Source organism: Meriones unguiculatus, chromosome 8 (genome assembly GCF_030254825.1).
Source record: "Meriones unguiculatus strain TT.TT164.6M chromosome 8, Bangor_MerUng_6.1, whole genome shotgun sequence".
NCBI classification, from domain to species: Eukaryota; Metazoa; Chordata; class Mammalia; order Rodentia; family Muridae; genus Meriones; species Meriones unguiculatus.
The window spans coordinates 82,544,290-82,564,654 of record NC_083356.1 but is presented as its reverse complement, the minus strand read 5'-3'; the positions used below and the strand labels follow the sequence as shown (position 1 = coordinate 82,564,654).

Genomic DNA, 20,365 nt, shown 5'->3' with positions numbered 1-20,365 from the left:
GTTATAAGACAGAATTGGGAGACAGGGGAGACACAGAAGAGGAGGAAAAGTGCAAAAGCCCAATTATCTGCTCTATACCTTCCTCTAACCAAAAAAACAACCATGAATATCCAAGTACCAGCTGTATTTTCCATCATTGTCTCTCCATTGCCACCTGAAGCAGCTTATCATGGTTTTCCATAAATCAATGCATATGTTTCAGGTGGGACTTTGGGAATGCCCATAATCAAATATCTTCATTGTGCATTATAATCACATGTTATGCATTTAAGAGACAAAATCAGAGCCTAGAAGCTGACAATCTTTCAGTGGCAAAGACAAAGGAGATACTCTGTAGTGAGCCATTAGGTCCATTCCTGTCTTCAGTACACCTTGATTAATCTAGTATTTTAATGGTTGTGTCAATCATACAGAACCTTTCTTTGATCAACTCACTTTGTTTCAGACCAGTTTTAGATGAGTTGAATGTACGTGTATACATTCTGATAAAATCTATTCTATCTTCTTAGCAGCTACCTAGCAATTTCAAATATTATAACAGTGAAATGTGATATAAAATCTAAATGTCAAGTTCACTTCTTTAATCACTGATGATACACTAGGGAAAATACTTTTCTTTGCAAAGTTACTGCATTTAACACTGGAGAATGAGAGGCAAGAGTTGAATGAATATAACATTCAGATAAAATACTTGTAATATGCAATTAGAATAGAAAAGTGGATTTTTTGACTTTTGGCTCAGAGGAGGCCACGGTGCAACTTCCTTTGGTCATCCCAAATCCGGGTTCATCTGACACCAGCTGCCTCCACTATGTTGCCCAAGTTTGACCCCAATGTGATCAAAGTCGTGTACTTGAGGTGCGCCGGAGGCACCACATCCATGTTGACCCCCAAGATCAGTCCTCTGGGTCTGTCTCCAAAAATAGTTGGTGTTGACATTGCCAAGGCTACCGGTGCCTGGAAAGGTCTGAGGACTACAGGAAACTGACCATCCAGAGCAGACAGGCCCAGATTGACGTGGTGCTCTCTACCTCTGCCCTGATTATCAAAGCCCTCAAGAGAAGCCACCAAGAGACAGAAAGAAGTAGAATTGCATCAAATGCGGTGGAAATATTACCTGTGATGAGACTGTCGACATTGCCAGACAGATGCGACACCGTTCTTTAGCCGGAGAGCTTTCTGGAACTGTTTAGGAGATCCTGGGTTCTGCGCAGTCTGTGGGCTGCAATGTGGATGGCCGCCACCTCCTGACATCATAGACCACATCCAGAGTGGTACAGTGCAATGCCCAGCTAGTTAAGAAGCAATGAGAGTATTTCACTAAAAATCCACCTGATTAAAAAAAAAAAAAATAGCAAGGTGGCCAGATACGGTCTGTAGTGGAAATCTGCTGGTTTTCTGTTAAGTATTCACATCTTCTACTTTGTTTCTTAGCTCATTTTTTAGAACTGGAACAAGCAGTGTGGCATTTACAAAGAAACCACATATGTAACATAACCAAGGGGAAGTGTGAGGTACAGGCTAGGTAACTTTTCCGTAGCAGTGCCCCTCCTTGGAAACAATGCTTCGGCCTTCTGGAAATGTAGCCTTCTTGCTACAGGGCCAGAGGCCTTAGGTTCTCCTCCTCTACGCCCTTAGCAGCCAGACTGACATTTTTAAACCTCTAAGCATAGATATCACTTCCATGCTTAAATCTCTTCCGGAGACTTTCCTCTGAACATGCAGATAGAATCACCGTGGGTTGTGTGGGAGGAGGTATGAAGATGGCACACCTGTCAAGAGCACTCACTGTTTGCTTTTCTAGAGGACACAGGTTCCATTGCAAGAAACCACATGGCTGCTCATCCCTGTTTTGGGTTTGTTTGTTTGTTTTTGTTTTGTATTGTTTCACTTTTGGAGACAATTTCATTTGACCTCTGCCTTGGAGTTGGTCTCCTCTTCTGTGATGTAAAAGACCTTTCCAGACTTACTTGGCATTTTCGAGAAACATTCTCTCTTTTACGTTTGTGAAGTATAATAGGAAGACAAAATTCTTTTTTATTATCAATTTATTCATTTTATATCTAGATCACTGCAGTGTCCCTCATCTCCTCCTGCTCCCACCCTTCCTTCCTCTTCCCCCATCCCCATCCACTAGTCCTCAGAAAGGGGAAGCCTTTCTCACTTATCAATTGATCCCAGACTATCAAGTCTCTTCAGGACTGCCTGCATCCTCTTCCTCTGTGGCTGGCCACACCACTTTGTCGTGGAAAGTGATAGAAAAGCAGGAGACAGAGTTCATGTTACAAACAGCCCCTGGTCCCCTTGCTAGGTTATCTGCATGGAGACTGAGGTACTTATGGGCTACATCTGAGCAGGGGGCCTGGGTCCTCCATGTATGGTCCTTGGTTGATATATCAGCCTGCCCCCCTAGCACCAGACTTTTGGTTCTGTTGTTCTTCTTGTGAAGTGCTTGTCCTCGCTGGGTCTTTCTATCCCCCCATTATGGCTTCAGTTTGGGCAGATGCGGTGCCCCTAGGCACACATATGGTTCACAGACATTTATCTGGATGAACTGCCCATACACATGGAATGGGGATGAATAAATCTTCAAAAAAGAATAAATGTATATGTTTGTGTATATCCTTTACTGTGGGTCCTGTGTATCCATTATTATGAGTCCATCATTAATACTGCAAATAAATTGCTTATAATGCATTAATGCACAGATAAAGAAAGGGAGATGAGACAATACATAAGACACAATTTTAGACAACAAAATGAAGGTGATTGAAACATAATGGACAGGATTAACATATGTCTGCCTTGCTAAGTTAGTGCAGGTGGCAAGTAAAATTAAAATACCCCCCCCAAAGACTAACTATTTAGAGAACCTGGACACTTCTGAAGGTGGAACAAGAGACTCACAATAAAGGAATTGGCTGTTGTGGAAATAGTGTGGAGTCTACAGTTCTACATCCTTCCACAGCAGGAAATGCCTGACCTAGAGGAAAGAAGATTCCAGAATGGGATGCCAGGATGTTGGAAGGATGTCAAAAGTGAAAATAACATAGAATGCTGAGATGTTTTTGTAGTTGAGGAGGAGTTTTAGACATTTTTGTAGAATTATGCAACAAAAAAAAATCTTTAAAAAGGAAACATACAGCACACACTAAGGAACTCTATAAGAAAAATCAACAAATAATTACAGTGAGTGTGTGTGGTCTTGGCTGTTCTGAAATTAGCTCTGTAGACCAGGCTGGATCTGAACTCATAGAGATCCTCCTGTCTTTGACTCCAGAGTGCTGGGATTAAGGGCATGTCCCATCACTGCCCATGTAACAGTATTAATTTTTATCTAAACATTTATGTTACATGAAAAGAGAATGTGTGAATATGTGCGTATGTAAAAAAGAAATAAAAATGAAATGATTTTGTATAATAAAATGTCACTATATTAAATGTAAATTTTTAAAAATTTAAAATAGTAGTTGTAACTTGTTATGTAGGATTATGAAAGAAAGTTCACAGAATTTGTATTGCTAAGAAGCTAGGAGGACCTAGGGACAAATGAAACCGAAAATCTTTTTTTTTTTTCTACTGTAAGCCTTAAAGGTGGGATTATTTTATTGGACAGCGCACAAGCCACAGCTAATCAGGGAAGTCTAGGATAATGATGTGGAATCAGAAGCTGAATCAGAGACCATAGAGTAACCTTGCATCCTGGCTTGTTTTTCATAGTTTCCACGGTCCCTTTTAAGCCACTTAGGACCACTTCCAGTGGGCGGCACTGCCCACAGCAGGTTGTGGTCCCCACATCAATTGTTAATAAGGAGCATGCTCTTCAGGCTTGCCTACAGGTGGTCTAGTGGAGGCATTTTCTCAATTGAGATTTCTTTTCCCAGATGACTGTAGCTTTGTCTAGTTGACAATAAAAAAAAAAAAACACAACAACAACAACAAAAAAAAAAACACAACAACAACAAAAAATCATATAGAACAGAGTCATTTCCTATATGTCCTTAAGGAAAGTTGTATGCCCGGAGGACTGATGCCATGGACAGGGGGCAGAGTGCTCATTGAATTCAACGCTGTTTACTACGTTCTTTTACGTGGTAGGTTCCGGGGGTATGTGTAAACCAAGAACTGATATGTGAGCTCTGGCCAAAAGAGACAGAGCTCACTATGTCTAGTACTGTCAGTTGCCTTGCTCTCCCTTTGGAGCTCCAGGAAAAATGTCTAATTTCATTGGCAGCTGTCAGCTTATTTAGTTTTTTTAGGTAGTTACAAAATATCAGGATTTTCCCATTACTTGTTGAAAAATTCAGCAGTGGGAGGTCTTCTGCCTCATGAAAAGTCCCGTACTTGGAAATTTGCCTCTTCCTTTCCTAATTCTCCAGTCCCTAGCGATCCCTACATGATCTTTATGGGCAAAGATATAATTGGAAAAGGAGAGAATTTTAGGTTGAGGAGATGAAAGAAAAGCGCCGGTTGAGGGATTCTGAACTACTTCATCTCCTCCAACATGAAGGGAAAGTTTTGTTCATGTTCAAAGGTTATAGGAATGGGACAAAGTGTGTGTGGAGGCTATCAAAGATTGGAATGGAGTAGGAAAATCAGGGTTGCAAGTTCTCGGCAGGGCTTCAAACCATGTTTTCTGTTTTGCGTGCACATCCTAGCCTAGACAATCAGGGGTGGTTGCATTTATTAGACTGGAGTTCTGTTATATGTAAACATCATGTCTTGTAGTAAGGTTGAGAATTGCAGTGGAAAAACAAAACAAAACAAAACAAAATACTACATTTTTAAGAAGTGATAGAGGATCTGTAATGATGGCTTAGACAGTTAAGAGTGTATACTGCTGTTCCAGAGAAACAAGATTAAATTTCCAGGACCCAAGTCAGGTGACCCACGCCCACCTAAAGCTTCAGCTCTAGGGGAATCTGAAGCCTGCCCTCCTTAGACAAATACAGGACATACAATCACAAAAACACTTGCACACGTGAGCGTGCACAAACACACACACACATACACACACATATACGACTAAAATACTAAGACTTGAATCTCAAAAACACAAAGTGATATGTTTACCAGCTTAGGAGTTTGTCTTCTGTCATTTTGCAGGAGTGACATCTCATGATTTTCTCCTCCGGTTTATCCTTATATTCTGGGGAACCCTTTCGGTTATATTGATGCTCATGTATTTGGGGGCTAGTAGGATTGTGGTGTGAGGTATCCGTGATGACATTCAATGATCAACAGGTACTGTGCTAAGGGTTTGAGTGTGTATCTGCCCTTTGTCCTGTGGTAATCTCCATCTCATACCTACATAGCTTGCATAATAGGTGGAGGAGAAGGACATGGGGTACCATTAAAACCTATCATAAAAGTCAAAGCAGACACTTTTGTAACAAACATATGTTAGCAAAGAAAAGAACAAAACATTTTTAATTTTGTTTTTAATTAGCATATATTTCGGACAAAGTGATGGATTTCATAAAAAAAAATGTATCCAGGTATATCATGTACTATGTGGTAATACCCCTTACTCTCTCCTTCCACCCATTATCTCCTGACTGTTCCCTTTTTTGCCAAAATAATAACTTCCCTCTACTTTCATTTCATTTCTATTCCAGCATATAAGGTTAAATTTATCCAAGCGTCTGCTTATGAAAAAAAAAATGAAAACGTGCTGTTAATCTTTCTGAATATTGCTTATTTTACTCAAGGCAATTTCAAATTTTTAAGCATTTTCATCAAATACAATTTTGTTCTTCTGAAGGCTGGAAATAAAGCCTCTGCTGTTTTTGAATACCACTTTCCTAATCCTGTTATAACACAGGTTGTCTGTGCTGATTTCATGACATGGTCCCTGTGAATAGTACCGCCCTGCTTCAGGCACAGAAGTGCAGTATCTCTGTCCTCTGCTCACTCAAACTTCGATGAGTATATTCCATGCAGTTATTAAAGGGCAGAACTCTGGGGTCATGTAGTAGTTTCTCTCTCTGTGTCTCTCTCTCGCCCTCTCTCCCTCTCTCATATTTTCTTGAAGGATTCTTGTACTGTTTTAAGGTACATGGGGTAATTTTTAACCTTATCAGCAGTGTATTTTGAGTCTTTTTCTTCTATTTCCTCATCTGCATTTGTTGTTACACATTTTCTTAATGTGAAACAATCTCCATATAGTTTTGATTTTAATTTCTCAAAACAAATATATTACTTTGCAGCCAGTCCTGAAGATATCTGATAAAACAGGGTCAGATGAAAGGGGAGGAGGTCCTCCCCTATCAGTGGACTTGGAAAGGGGCAGGGAGGAGATGAGGGATGGAAGGTGGGATTGGGAGGGAATGAGGTAGCTGGATACAGCTGGGATACAGAGTTAATAAAATGTAGATAATAAAAAAATACCACAAAATCAGAAAAAAAGAATAAAAATGCAGAATAAAAAAATATATTTAATCCACTTTCTATAAAAATGAGAATTTTCAGAAGTGTAGTATAAAGGTGAATCTGGTGGCAAATTCCTCCAAACCTAGTACTCAGGAGGCCAAGCTGGTGAAGCCATTAAAACTCTGCCTTAAACAACAACAAAGGGAGACACAGGGATAGCAGACTACTTACTTCTAAACTACTTGTTTCTGTACTCCACAATTCGATATTGACTTGGAATGATACCACAGAGGTTGCCACAGTAGTTAAAGATTGTGAGGGGCTTCCAGTGAGAGCCGTTGGTCCAAAATCTCCTTGACCTTTCTTTGTAACATTCCTTCCTCCTCAGCTGTAGAGAGGACTCCTTAGAGTGAAGGTCTTATGACCTAGTATTAGAAAAGGTAGGTCAGAAAAATTTCATTATGACTAATATCTATACAAAAGGTATAGAATGTTTGACAATATGTTAAGAGTTTTTAAAAAAATGTTTTAATTGAAATAGAATTACACAACTCTTCATCCCTCTCCCCTTTTCATATATATATATATATATACACACATATATATACATATATATATATACATATATTAATTTTTATTTTTTATATTAATCACAGGTTGTTTACTTTGTATCCCAGCTGTAGCCTCCTCCTTCACTCCCTCCCAATCCCATCCTCCCTCTCTCATCTCCAGGCTGCCCCTTTCCAAGTCCACTGCTAGGGGAGGATCTCCTCCCTTTCCATCTGACCCTAGCTTATCCCTTTTTCTTTCAGAGAGAAAGATTTGTCCGTATGATATTTTTTAAAGATTTATTTATTTATTATGTACACATAAGATCTCATTATGCACTAGATCTCCTTATAGGTGGCTGTGAGCTACCATGTGGTTGCTGGGAATTGAACTCAGGACTTTTGGAAGAACAGACAGTGCTCTTAACCTCCGAACCATCTCTCCAGCCCCCATGTCCTTATGATTTTTTAACTTCGGAGAGGGTGTTTCTACCTCTCTGACTCATTTTTGCGTAATTGGAAGGAGCAAAGCAACGAGCTGAAGGACTTTGCTTCTGAGGCCTTTTATGCCCCATTAGTTCAAAGCACACCGTAGTTTGTGTTTTCTGATTGCTAACATTTCCTGTCTCTCTTCATTTACTAAATTTCTTGCCTAAAGGCTATGCCTCACTACCCAAACTCTCTGATTTAAATACAAATTACAGCAAAGACAGAAGGAAACTCCAAACACTGAAAGAGAAACTAAAACTGTTGTCCCAATTACTAAGCATTCCACTAATGAGACTTTTTCTTTGAGATCTCACGGCTTCTTTCACAGTAGAGAATCTCTGGGAAATGATTAAGTACTGCTGCGTGGCAGCTCTTTTGTCTAAAATGACAGTTGCATGTCCTGAAGCCACCAGCTTCACAGAATAAAGGATGATGGATGAATAGGCCTGGTACATACCAGATCTCAAAACAAAGTGTCTGAAATGACATTGAACATAGTGGGAGCTGAATTGCGAACTGATAGAATAACACAAGTGTACTCCAAATCCTAGGAAAACCTCCTGCTCCAGATTTCTTGAGACAAGAAAAATATTTGAGATTTTAAATATACTAGCTGACCAAAAAAAAAAAAAAAAAAAAAGGTTTCTGGTAGTTTAGAAAATACTTAAATGTTTATTGTTCCGTTAAAGCAGTGTAATATGAGTGAGACTGTTACTGATGCCCTGAAAATGAGTGTCCAGTGACTTGCAATATCTATTTTCTGATTATCCTTGTAGTACTTGATAGAATTTCCCACAAAATTGCTGCCATCTCTTTTTTTTTTTTCTGGTAGATTGTTATTATTCACTCCAGTGGTAGATTCACTACAGTTGTAGATCATAGTGAATAATATTGGCGTGTGTGTTAGTGTTAGTCTCTACCATAAGAACATCATTCACTGAAGTGGCCAGTTCTGAGGAAGAAATTTGTAGCATAATGTAGGAGAAATGTTTAGGCTCAGATAAGAGAAGGAGGCTTTTGTGGAGAAGATGCAAAATGAAAACTATAACTCTCTCTTTAAATGAAAAAAAGGCAAAGCTTAATTCTGTAGCAAAATATGAATGGATATAACTCAGGAATGCAAAACCGAATTCTCCAAAATAACATGTTTACAATGCACTTGTACTTCTCTGGGGTTTTACCATAACAGAACAAACATAGTTAAAGTTAGGACACTTTTCAAATACATTGGTGGAGACATCCAGTAGTTGGATTATAGCAAAATGAAGAAATCTCTGCTATAGGCCTCTGACACTGCCATTGAGAGTTGCTGGATGCTATGGATGTGTACATCCAAAAGGATTCATCTAATAGTCATATAGACATTAATCAAATCAGAGGTGGCCAATAAATGAGTACTTAGAGGTTAAGATTACCCAAGGTAATTTGGCTCTGGACCTGCAGTTTCCAACTCTAACCATAATTTTTCTTCTAATCAGCTAATAATTTGTGTAGAATGTGTAATGTAAGTATAACTTTTATTCCTTGAGGTTACATTAACAATGGAAATTTTTCTTCTATGTGGCTAAGTTTCTCCATTGTAGAACATGTAATAATTTGAGCAGCAAAAGAGAGACTCACCATAGAAAAGCACACAATTCTTTCACCTTTACATATCAAATGTGTATGGGTGGCTGTTCTATTTTTGTTGCTATGATAAAACACCATGCCCCAACTTGAAGAAGAAAGATTGGTTTGACTTACAGCTTACAGTCCACCATTGAGGCAAGCCAAGGCAGGAACTCAAGGCAGGAACTTGAAATGGAAACCACAGTCTATCATTGAGTAAAGCCAGAACAGAAACTCAAATAGAAGCAGGCCTAAGAGCGAAAGAGAAAAGGTGCTAACTGGCGTGTTCCTAGATTCATGTACAGATACATTTCCTACACGGCCCCAACCCAACTGCTTAGAAATGGTAACATCACCGTGGGCAGGGCAGCCTCAGATCACTTAGCAAGCAAGGAAATGTGTCACAGACATACCAACAGGCCGGTGTGATGGTGGCAGTTCTTTAACTGAGGCTCCTTCTTCCCAGGTCTATCAAGTTGACAATGAAGAACGGCCATTACAGTGTTAGACTTTGGGGCAATCCGTTCAATTGACCACAGATACATATTAAGTCAGAGGGAGGAAGTACTGAAATGTATGCTAGCTGCTTCTGAGCTATTGTTTTACTTTCCACAGTTTTAAGTTCCTGTGGTCAACATGAATTAAATAAGTATCATAAGCTTTTTTGACAAATACAGAGATGGAGAGACTACATTTCCCTAAATTTTATTACAACATGTTGCTGCTATTCTTTTATTTTATTCTTTTTTCTGATTCTTTCTTTCTTTTTTTTTTTTTTTTGGTTATTACAATTTATTCACTTTTTATTCCAGATGTAGCCCCCTCTCTCGTTCCCTCCCAACCTACCTTCCCTCCCTCTTTTCTTCCCATGTTTCTTCCTCAGTCCACTGATAGGGGAGGTCCTCCACCCCTTCCATCTGACCTTAGCTTATCAGATCTCATCAGAACTGGCTGCATTGTCTTACTCTATGGCCTGGTATTTTATTCTTAACTGTTAACTTTCATATTTGTTTAGTTTACCCATAAGTTACCATTTCTCATAAAAGTATATGTACACATAAAAATTAAGCAGTCATGGTGTTTTGTTCTATTGGTGATGTTAGCAAATAATTACTGGGCCTTAGCCTGAAACATAAGTAGGACGGCAGTAATCTTCAAAAGTTAAAAGCATGACGATGGATCCAAGATTCACTTATGGCATTATTGAAGGAACCGGAGCAGTACTAGTACCCGAAAGTAATAGGAGAACTTAGTACCCATATGTATGTGTAGTTATTTGGGGCTTTTAGATGTTGGTAGGGAAATAGGGTTAGACAGGGTCTCCAGTACCTTTTTTAGGCCTCAATCTTGTTAAATCAGTAAGATGGCCTTGAACTTCTTCTCATCGTCCAGGTCCCACCTCCCCCATGCTATGATTGCAGGCAAATATAATCATCCCTGGCTACTGGGGATTGAACCCAGAACCTTATGCATGAAAGACGGGTAATCCACAAAGTGAACTACATCTCCAGCTCATTTTTAATTTATTTTTTGAGTATTTAAAACATATATTGACAAAAGAATTGTGCCATATATGTAAGCATTTCGTGTCTCATAGAATTATAGCATATCATTGAGATGATTTTTCTATAACTACAGATTAAACACTACAGATTTATACTACTACACAAAGCTACATTACAACCTACAATATAAAACCTATGGAGCTTTAAAATAGAAAATGCTCAAATAAAACACATGCAATTTAAAGTGGCTGCTTTGTCCATTGTATCCATTAACAATCAGTGTTACTTGAATTTAAAATGGAATAAATTAAAATGCAATGCATTGATGATCTATTTTCCCAGACACAAAGGCTAAACTTAATAAACATGATGGCTACTTCATTAAATAGATATGAAATAAGTTTTGTCCTCATTGTGTGACATGGTATTGGACTATAGAGAATAAGAATCCTTGATTAAGCCATTTTATTCTTCCTTTTGTTCTCTTCAGTGCCTAAGAATGCCACTGAAGAAATCTTTCACTTCACCTTGGCTTTAATGAATAAATTTTGGGTACCTTTCTCAGGCAAAGCTATCATAAAGCTTTTTTCCCTATAATCTTTTCTATTATATTTTGGGTTTTGTTGTTTGAGAATTCTATACATGATTACAATGTGTTTTGATCAAACCGATCCCCATCCCTCTGTCCCCCAACTTAACCCCAATGTCTCCCTTCCCATTCCTGTTGAAGTCTGTTTTTCAACCCTCTGAGTCCACTTCGTGTGTCCTACCTTAGTATGCTCCCGGATGTAGTACCACCTACTGGAGCATGGCTATCCTTTCAGGAGCCACATACCTAAGAAACTGATTTGCCTTACAAATGAGCCATAACTTTTCAATAGCCTCCCAGATTCTAACATTTCTTTATCAGAGTCTGTTTCCATTCTTGCTGGGATCTGGCCTGCCTTGATCTTGTACAGCTTCTCTGGGTTCATTGGTCAGTGGCCACATCCTGCTCACCAAGAACTAGTTTGCTGCAGATTACAGATGTCTGATTTTCAAAATCATCTTGCTCCTTTCTTCAATGATTCCAGAGCCTTTAAGGAAAGGGGAGTGTAATAAATGACCATTCTAGAACAGAGCACTGCACAACCCCTCATTTTCTGTAGCAGTAACCACTTGTGGGTCTCTGCATTGATAAACATTGTATTAATCAGAGTTCTCTAGAGCCACAGAATGTATGAAATAAATAAATAAATAAATAATGTTATGTATAGTATGCAAATAATATATAGTATATTATATAATATATATAGGGTTTATTGGAATGACTAAAGACACCACTTTCATTTTAAGCTGTTCTTTGTAATGGCTTGGCCAGACGTCTGTATTCTGGATATGATGCAAGGTTTTCATCTGTGATAAGTTACTCTGCCTACGTGTTTTTCAGATGTGGAACAAATGGCAATTGACTGGCTTACCAGGAACTTCTACTTCGTGGATCATGTCAGTGACCGGATCTTTGTTTGTAATTATAATGGTTCTGTGTGTGTCACTCTGATTGAACTGGAGCTTCACAGTCCCAAGGCCATAGCAGCAGATCCCATCGCAGGGTAAGAACACTGCCTTCCGCATGACATGTCTGGAAAAAGTTCCCATTAAAAAGGGATCCAAGACCAAAATAAGGTTTTATAGGAAGTAAGACATTAACATTATTAAAATAAGAACGAAACCATAATGTTGACAGTAGTGCCAGCATTGTAGAAAGAAAAATAAGCTTTATATAAAGGGATATCACAGACGTAGCCTAAGGCACCACAACCTTCTCCTTACCCAAAATAGCTTGTAGTCTCCAAGAACCTCAGTGTGGTCGTATCAGATTCAATACAGAGAATTTTGGTGCTTAGCAAGGAACCTTGGAGTTAGCAAATTTCACAAGGGCTTCTTGAAAGAAACACTATTAATCTACTTGAGTCAGCATAGCATTTAGGATTTATAAACAAAATACAATCTGTGTTCAAGGATACTGCAACATTAAGACATCTTTGTTCAGACTACTTTTCCAATAAATATTGATATTTTCCCTAAATAATATTATGATATTAATGAACTCTGCAGTCTATTTATACATTTTCGCTTTCTAATTTGTGATTCACTTTATTGGTTTAAAAACAGCACTTATAAAGACGTGCTTTCAAATAACAGAATTATTAATCTTTTAAAACAATTTCACTGCTTGCTAAAGTATTCACAAATGTTTAAGTTCCTATCAACTTTGTTCATATATTGGAAAATCTATATTAAAAATTCTTATAATTTGTAAACATGGCAGTATAATTAGAAGGGAGAATAACAAAGAGGTACAGTTCCCAAATTCACCAGTTCACCAGTGTTAGCCAAAGAGACTGCAGGATCAATGGCACAAAGTGTTTCTTTAGATGAAAGGACTGTTGTTTTGAATATGTAAATTGTAGCAGATTGGAAAACTGGAACTTTCTTCTTACTGTCATTTCAATAGTCCTCAGGCAGTTCGGCTGAAATGTCTTATGGAACTTATCCTAAACTGCCATAAGCCTCCATTCAATAAAGGGGAAAATATTTACTGAAGAAACAGCTGTCATCCATATGTGGACTTTTGTCACTCTTTACTTAAAGTCTGATTGAATATTAAGATGCATCATCACAATGGTTCTGATTTTGACAAGAACAGCTTGCACGTAAGAACTTTGCTATGAAGCCCGTGTAACATAATTCTTGAATGAGGCTCTGTTTGTGTTTGCAGCAGATGGTTACTTGACTGCCGCGATGCTTCAAAAGGCATTAGTAAAAGAAGCTGTATTTAAACTGATTTGTTTGGGTGGTTGGATAAGGGTGGTAGGAAAGAATTGAGATATACAAATGTGCTCACAGCATTCTTTTGGCATCCTTTTTAGAAATGTATGTGCTTGCAAGTCCTCCCCCATCCCCCGCTGGTGCTAATTGAATCACAAATTGGCCTTCAGATAGTCCTGTCTGTCTATATGTTCAGAGATGAACCTGCTGTTTTCCTCCTTTCTACTCATCACATCCTTTGCCTTTCTTAAAAACAAAGACCACGTGACACTTTTCAGTAAGGCTGCCAACTGAAATGTAGCATACTATGAATGTCATCTCTCATTTTTAGCAACAGCGTACTTTATGTTTGCAGTCAACTTATTTCTCACTGTCATTACAAGAAAGAGCCATATTTTGTCATTTTGTCAACCGAATTAGAAGTAGAAAGTCCCGCTCTGTTTGCACACATTCTCTGATGAGTTCCTTGGGGCCTTGTAACTGCTTTAAATGTAATTTTGCTGTGTGTCATTTGTCACAATAGATGCTCTGGTATTTTATGTACAGTTTGACTCTCACTAGTTTTCAGTCATGATCACAGATATTAAGACAAGAACTGCTCTATTAGTATGTGGGTAGAAACAGTTTGCAGCTGAACACTTCAGTTCAGCTCTGCTTGTGTGTAAATACCCCAATGGCTGAGAGCTCAGTGAATCTTGAGAATAAGGCAAAAAGTCTAGGACTTGCTTTGCAGAGAATGTCTGTACATGAATAGAAAAATATTATGTTAATAACATTTTCTTTTATTTATTTATTATTTAATTATAAATAATTAATTCTAATTGTTAAAGGAAATACACCTTTCCCTCAGAATGATGGATTTTATTGTTCAGAGAAATCAGAATATAAGACTATCTCAATCATTGGACCAGACTCTCATGTCCTGACCTTGCAACACAATCAGAATGTCTTAATGTCCCAAAGGCCACATAGAAGGAATTCCGCTCTCATGGCTGTGTCTGTGACTTGACTCTTTCCACCCTCTTTTCCATTTACATATCACAGATGTTCTAAGATTAGCAGCATTAACTTTTGAATTTTATTTTAGTTCTTTAAGATTTGAATTCAGAATACTAATGTTTTGTGGACTCTCATTAGTGCTGGAGTCAGTCTCAACACAAATATGCCAAAAAAAAAAAAACAGTGTTTTTAATGATGCTTGTATACGATCTTCAATTTTTAATTACTTACTTTAACTTATTACTTCAGGCTGTTTTCCAGAGAGACTTCTTAAGGCTTCACTCTGCTTTTCAAATTTTCAATGATATTTCCTTGCAATGTTTCCTTGAAAATGACCTATAAATTCTTGCTGAGGAACTAATAGAGGTGGAATGTGGCACAGAGGTCATGCAACCGACACCAAAAACTGTCAGTCTTTCAGGTGGCTTCTACACTTCTGCTTGTTTAATGGTCAAGAACTGTATCTTACCACATCTCATTTTCATCAGATTCTCTTTGTGCTGAACAGTCTCCTCAAAGGACATATTTCATGTGGCAACAATTATTTATAATAAGGTATTGAGGAATGTGAGACAAATGGGAAAATGAGATATCTCTTAAGAATTAAAACAAAGTGGGCTGGGGATACAGACGGAGAAAAGCAGAGCAGCTGTGGGCATCAGAATGGAAGAGAGGAAATATTCTCATGCATTGCTGCATTCATACATCCTTTTATTTTAAGTTTTATTAAGCTACAAAATCTTACATAGGATATAAGGATTTTGATAACTTCTTTCTAGTGTAGATTGTCAAAAAATAATCTGTTTCACTTTTCTCTTCTTTTATCGGGAACAGTTTTTTATACAATGTTGTAATCACTCCTCTCCCCCAACAACTCCCAGATTCTCTGACCTATTCATACACCCAAATCAAAGACAGACAGTTCTCTCTCTTTCTCTCTGTCTGTCTGTCTGTCTGTCCGTATCTGAGACAGGCAAACAAACAAAAACTTATTAAAAAATTTTGTTTTCTTTTTTTTAATTTAAATTTATTTACATATTTATTTATTATAGTTTATTCACTGTGTCCCTGCTACAGCCCCCTCCCTTGTCTCCTCCCAGCCCAAGAGAAAAGCACACAAATGTGCTGATTATTTTCAAAATAGCATAGGAGCCTTCAAAAAACAGAAACCTGTGAATTTTATGCTATATTTGAAGAAGGACAGCTCTACTTGTGGGTTGATTGAATGCAACAAAAGAGGTTGATGGTGATGAACAGGTCAAGGGCAATCCCTGTTTCTTCAGGGTTTGTTTTTTCAAAAATAGGGAACTGAGCTGAAGTAAGTGAGAATGTCTGGGTTTTTTGTTTGTTTGTTTGCTGTTTTTTCTCTTCTGGTATCTCCTCAAATGCTAAGGTTCTATCTTGTGAGCTAACACTATCTGACCCTCACCGAGGAAGAAGAGAAGAGGGAACTACCTTTGGACAATTGTGTAGACATGTATTTGCATTGACTTCATAATTTCCAGTACAAAGGAATAAACAGTAGGATTTCATCACAGTTAATTTTGTCTATATACACTATTGGAGTAGGATTGCTTTGGTGCTATGTAGTAACTGGGTTTGATTGGATTTAACAGAGATCAGGATTAAGACAAGTCTGATTTTCATTCTAGTTTGTGTCCTTCAGATTCCTATTGAGCAATGCCTCTTCACACCAGACCTCAAACAGAGATAAATTTCATCATGATGTGTAATTGTTAAAATGGTACTGAATGGGAGGGTACCAAATAACCTAAGAGCACGTGGTTATCAGGAAAACCACGTACAGTAAAGAATCATCCCTATCTACAACCTTTACTCACAGATTTGAGGCCGAAGATGATACTAATGTTTCAATGAGTTTGAGCTTAAAAGAAGTTTGTGAAAGGCAGACTCTGTGCCATAGTCATTGTAGGCAGTGAGCTCATCTAGAATTCATAAATTACATAATGTTTGAAATCTTACAAGTTGAGCTTGCATGTTATGATCCCTCACTTTGTAAGAGAAGGCTATAGCTACTATATCTATAAGAAAACTAAAACACCAACTTCTCTTCTTAAAAAGTTTAAATCGTTATTATTATTATTTATTATTTTTCAATTTGTATCCCAGTTGTAGACCTCTCCCTCATTTCCTCCAGGTCCCATCCTCGCTCCTTCTTCCTCCTTTATCCCTCTTCCCTAGTCCAATGATTAAATTTATTCACAATTCCAATACAGTCATAGGCTCTGACAGTTTTCCACAACTGAAGGGTAAATCTTTGTTTAACAATAGTATCTGTCTCTTTATTCCTTTTTGAGAAAGTGTTTAAAAATAATTGCATGCATCTGATGAGTACAATGGAATCTGATAATAAAGATGCAGAATATAGTGATGAAATTGTGTAATTAGCATGTCTTGAATGTTTATTATTGTCTCATGTTCAGGGTATTCAAATGTCTGTCTTCTAGCTATTATGAAATTATACAACTATATAATTAGTATAACTGTTATGGTAGTTCCCCCAATACTAGAGAATACTAGCATTTACTCCTTTATATAATGGTAACTCTGACCCAGTAACAAAATATCCACTTCCCATCAATCTTTTTGGCTAGAGTAAACCACTATTGTCACCTCTTCCCATAAAGAAACAAATTTCAGTTTCTGCATATGAAAGAAAATATATACTATTTGTCCTATTACTGGCTTAGTTTACTTATATATTGTTTTTACAACTCATTCATGTTTCTACAAATTTCAACATTTAATTCCCGGTAATGGATGAATAAAATTTTACCATGTGAAAACATACACTATATGTTATTCCTTCATCCACTGATAGACTCATAGACTAAAGAATATTCCGGTATTATGAATCCATCTGTAATAAACAAAGCAATGTAGCTGAATTTTCAGCTCATTGGATTGCTTTCCTTGAGATTGCTGCATTTTTTTTTTTATGTTTTATGAAACATTTATTCTGTATTATTTCCTAGAGGCTATTTTTTTTTTTTCAATGCAGTTTATTCAGAAACCTTGAACAATCCTCGGACCCTGGGGAAAGCCAGCCCACAGCTTAAATAGCCTCTGGGTAGCCAACCCAGGCGTGCCACGTGGGCAATGCAGATAGGTCCACATACATGGAAGCAAGCCAGATCCTCAGCCTTAGCCAAATGTGGAATTGTTCGTGACAGAGAGCACTCACCATCGGGAAGGTGGAAGGCAGAAACCAGCTCCATCTTTAAGGCATAGCATTCCGCAGCTCTCTACAGTTCCCCCTTTTTGTTTTAGATGCATCAGGCAAGAGTAGAGGTCTGATCTCTGATATTAGAAATAAATTGAGACTTTGTACCGATGTTCGTTTAGGTGTCATCCACCCAAAGAGCATCAGACCCGTCCGATACCTTTTTCTCAGAGGCGGGACCTGGGGCATCAACCCGCATGCAACCAGACATGCTCTTCTCTGGGTCCAAAGCGGCTGATATGCAAGATTAGAGTCTCACAACAGTGTGATGCAGCCTTGATCATTCAGGCCTTTACAGCCATTGAAGCAGGACATTCTCCCCAAGCATGGTTGGATACCATAAAAAGCTAAAATGTTACGCTCAGGATGCGAGGCTAAGCACTGCACTCAGGAGATTGCGGCATTTTATCTCTACTTCTCCTTTTAGACTCTGAGAACCCTCCATACTAATTTCCCTAATGAATATAGGTCTTTATATGTTCCTACCAACAACAGTAGAGTTTCCCTTTTCTTGAAGTGTTGGCATCATGTACTCTCTGTCATATCTGCATGTATATTCTTCTTCATTGGGAAGGATTTCAAGTTAAAAAGCAACAATTGGATGTATTTTTAAATTACTCTCTACACTTCATGCATTGATCCCTTGTAACTTCTGTCCCAAACATCTGCAGTTTTCAAATTTCTTTCACAATGGTTAGTGAACAAAGTTAGTTGGTAAAATTTAATTTGGCGTGATTATTGTACTGTTGGAAAATATTAGAGCTCATACATCAAACATGAATTCAGATGCTCTGGGTCTGTATCCACTTTCCAAATGGAAGGTATCAGTGGGGCAATTTATCCCTTTATATACTTCTCATAATAAGAACATCCCTAGGTATGGAATTACTTTTTATTGAGCCAAAAACATTACCAATGCTTTTGTGTCTTGACAAGTTCCAAATGGTATCTTTCAATTCTTACATATCTTTAAACTATTTCAATATCTGTGCATTTTCTAGTCTATCATGATACTTCTCTTTACTATTACCTCCTTAGGTGAATCTAACCCCGTCCCCTGCTTGGCAGTTAGGTTCAAGGAGAATTAACTAAACATCCACATTACCCATCTTGGACTAGATTACTTTGGACTCCAGGAAAGGTGTCTTGCCATTCTGAGATTCAAATTTCCCTTGTGGAGTTGCTGCCCACAAGAGTGTCAAAGTGTATGTGTGCAATTCTGAATATTGATTCTGGATAAGCCTGGAGCTCAGAAGTTCACTTAATAAAAACTAGGGGACCCACCTCTCTCTAAGAACTGTGAAAATGATTGTTAGTGTTAATGCTGAGCTTATGCTGTAACCACTGTTTCTGATGTTCATCTTCTTGTAAATAAGAACAGACACTAGCAGCTTCCTAATTAGCAGCTCTGAGAATTCTCTCATGCCACCTGAGGTGTCTTGAGCAAAAGAACAATCACTCTAAAGGCCAGCACAACTACAGACTGTGTGTGTGCCAGTACTTTGAACACTCCATGATAGCTTTGAAACAGCTCTGCAAGGACTATAGCTGATAGCACTGGTTCTTGAAGGTACAGCACTGACCAGGGCTGTTTGACAGTTCCTCTGACAGGTTTTGCAGCCACAAGCCTTAATGAACTACTTCCACCTGTGCCACGGGAGAAGCATTCCCCCACTGAACTCCTGTAACCAACCTCTGACCAAATCTCTGATGACTTCAAACCACAAATCTCCATTGCTGCACTGGGACAAACAAATGGTTTTGATTGATCTGCATAGTCTTTCTTAAGACTATAGAAGCAAGCTAGTTGGCTCAGTACATTGGTCTTTTGGAAGAAACTATGTTACTTCCCTAATGGTTTTTCTGTGATACTCTTGCTGGATACATCAAGAAGTGACAGAGAGAGCAGAGGACTGGAAAATAGCAGTAAGGAACATGGACATGGCCTGGCAGCCAACAATCTAAACATTGGTCTGGGGCCCTAAGGTTTGGCAAACCTGCTGGTTGAAGCTTGACAGCTGACTTTCGCTCTGGAAGCTCAGCGAACATGGTAATCCAGGTTCTATGTGCACAGCACCTTAGCTTGACAGCTGAAGACTATGCCGGGGATTAGGAGCAGAGAACACAACACCTCCAGGAACACAGGTCCTGGAGCTTGCACCACCATAGTTATACTTGATGCTGAAGAAGTTGCAGGCTCGGACAGTGCAGGTTTGGAGCTAAAGAACTGTCAACCTCTGGCCCACCAACTGCAGGCCTGAACCTAGCATGTCACACTCTTGGCCCACACTCCATTCACATGCTGGGATGCACCTATGCCAGAGTGATCTTGGCAGACCTAGGATGACTCTATGGATGCTGGCTTTACTGTATTATCCTAACAGAGGCAGGGTTGGAGTGTTGGCAGCCATGGCTGACCAAGGAGTAGCAGCCTCATAAAAAAACAGCATAGACAAGGAGAAGACTAGGGCAAATGTGGAAACACGAGTCTTTGTGAAAGGAACCACAAAATAATATCCACAGGCCTTGATCTGCTGGGTTACAGAAGCTATCAGATCCTCAGAGACAATGATCTTAAACCCAAGCTCAGGACGCTAGGAATCCTGAGAACTAAGGCCTACTGATAGAGAGCTGACCCAGTCATAGTTCCTGGCCAATGAGAGCAGAAGCCCTCAGTTCCTGACACAATGGAGGATGTGGAGAAGCCCTCAGCAACTGACACAAAGGATGTGGATTCATAACACTATTTTGTATAAACAATTTCATCATTACTCTTGGGAAGGTTTAAC

At 38.6% G+C, this 20,365-nt stretch overlaps 1 protein-coding gene and 1 pseudogene across 1 annotated transcript in view; both read left to right on the top strand.

Annotated features, from left to right (window-relative positions):
* Positions 1–20,365, top strand: part of Lrp1b (LDL receptor related protein 1B) — a 2,037,254-nt gene that overhangs the window by 1,008,970 nt on the left and 1,007,919 nt on the right. Inside the window, exon 7 of the mRNA XM_060390094.1 lies at positions 11,952–12,114. Coding sequence (XP_060246077.1) covers positions 11,952–12,114 — 163 coding nt within the window. The remainder of the gene's footprint in view (positions 1–11,951; positions 12,115–20,365) is intronic.
* LOC110560931 (large ribosomal subunit protein uL11-like) lies at positions 797–1,300 on the top strand (annotated as a pseudogene).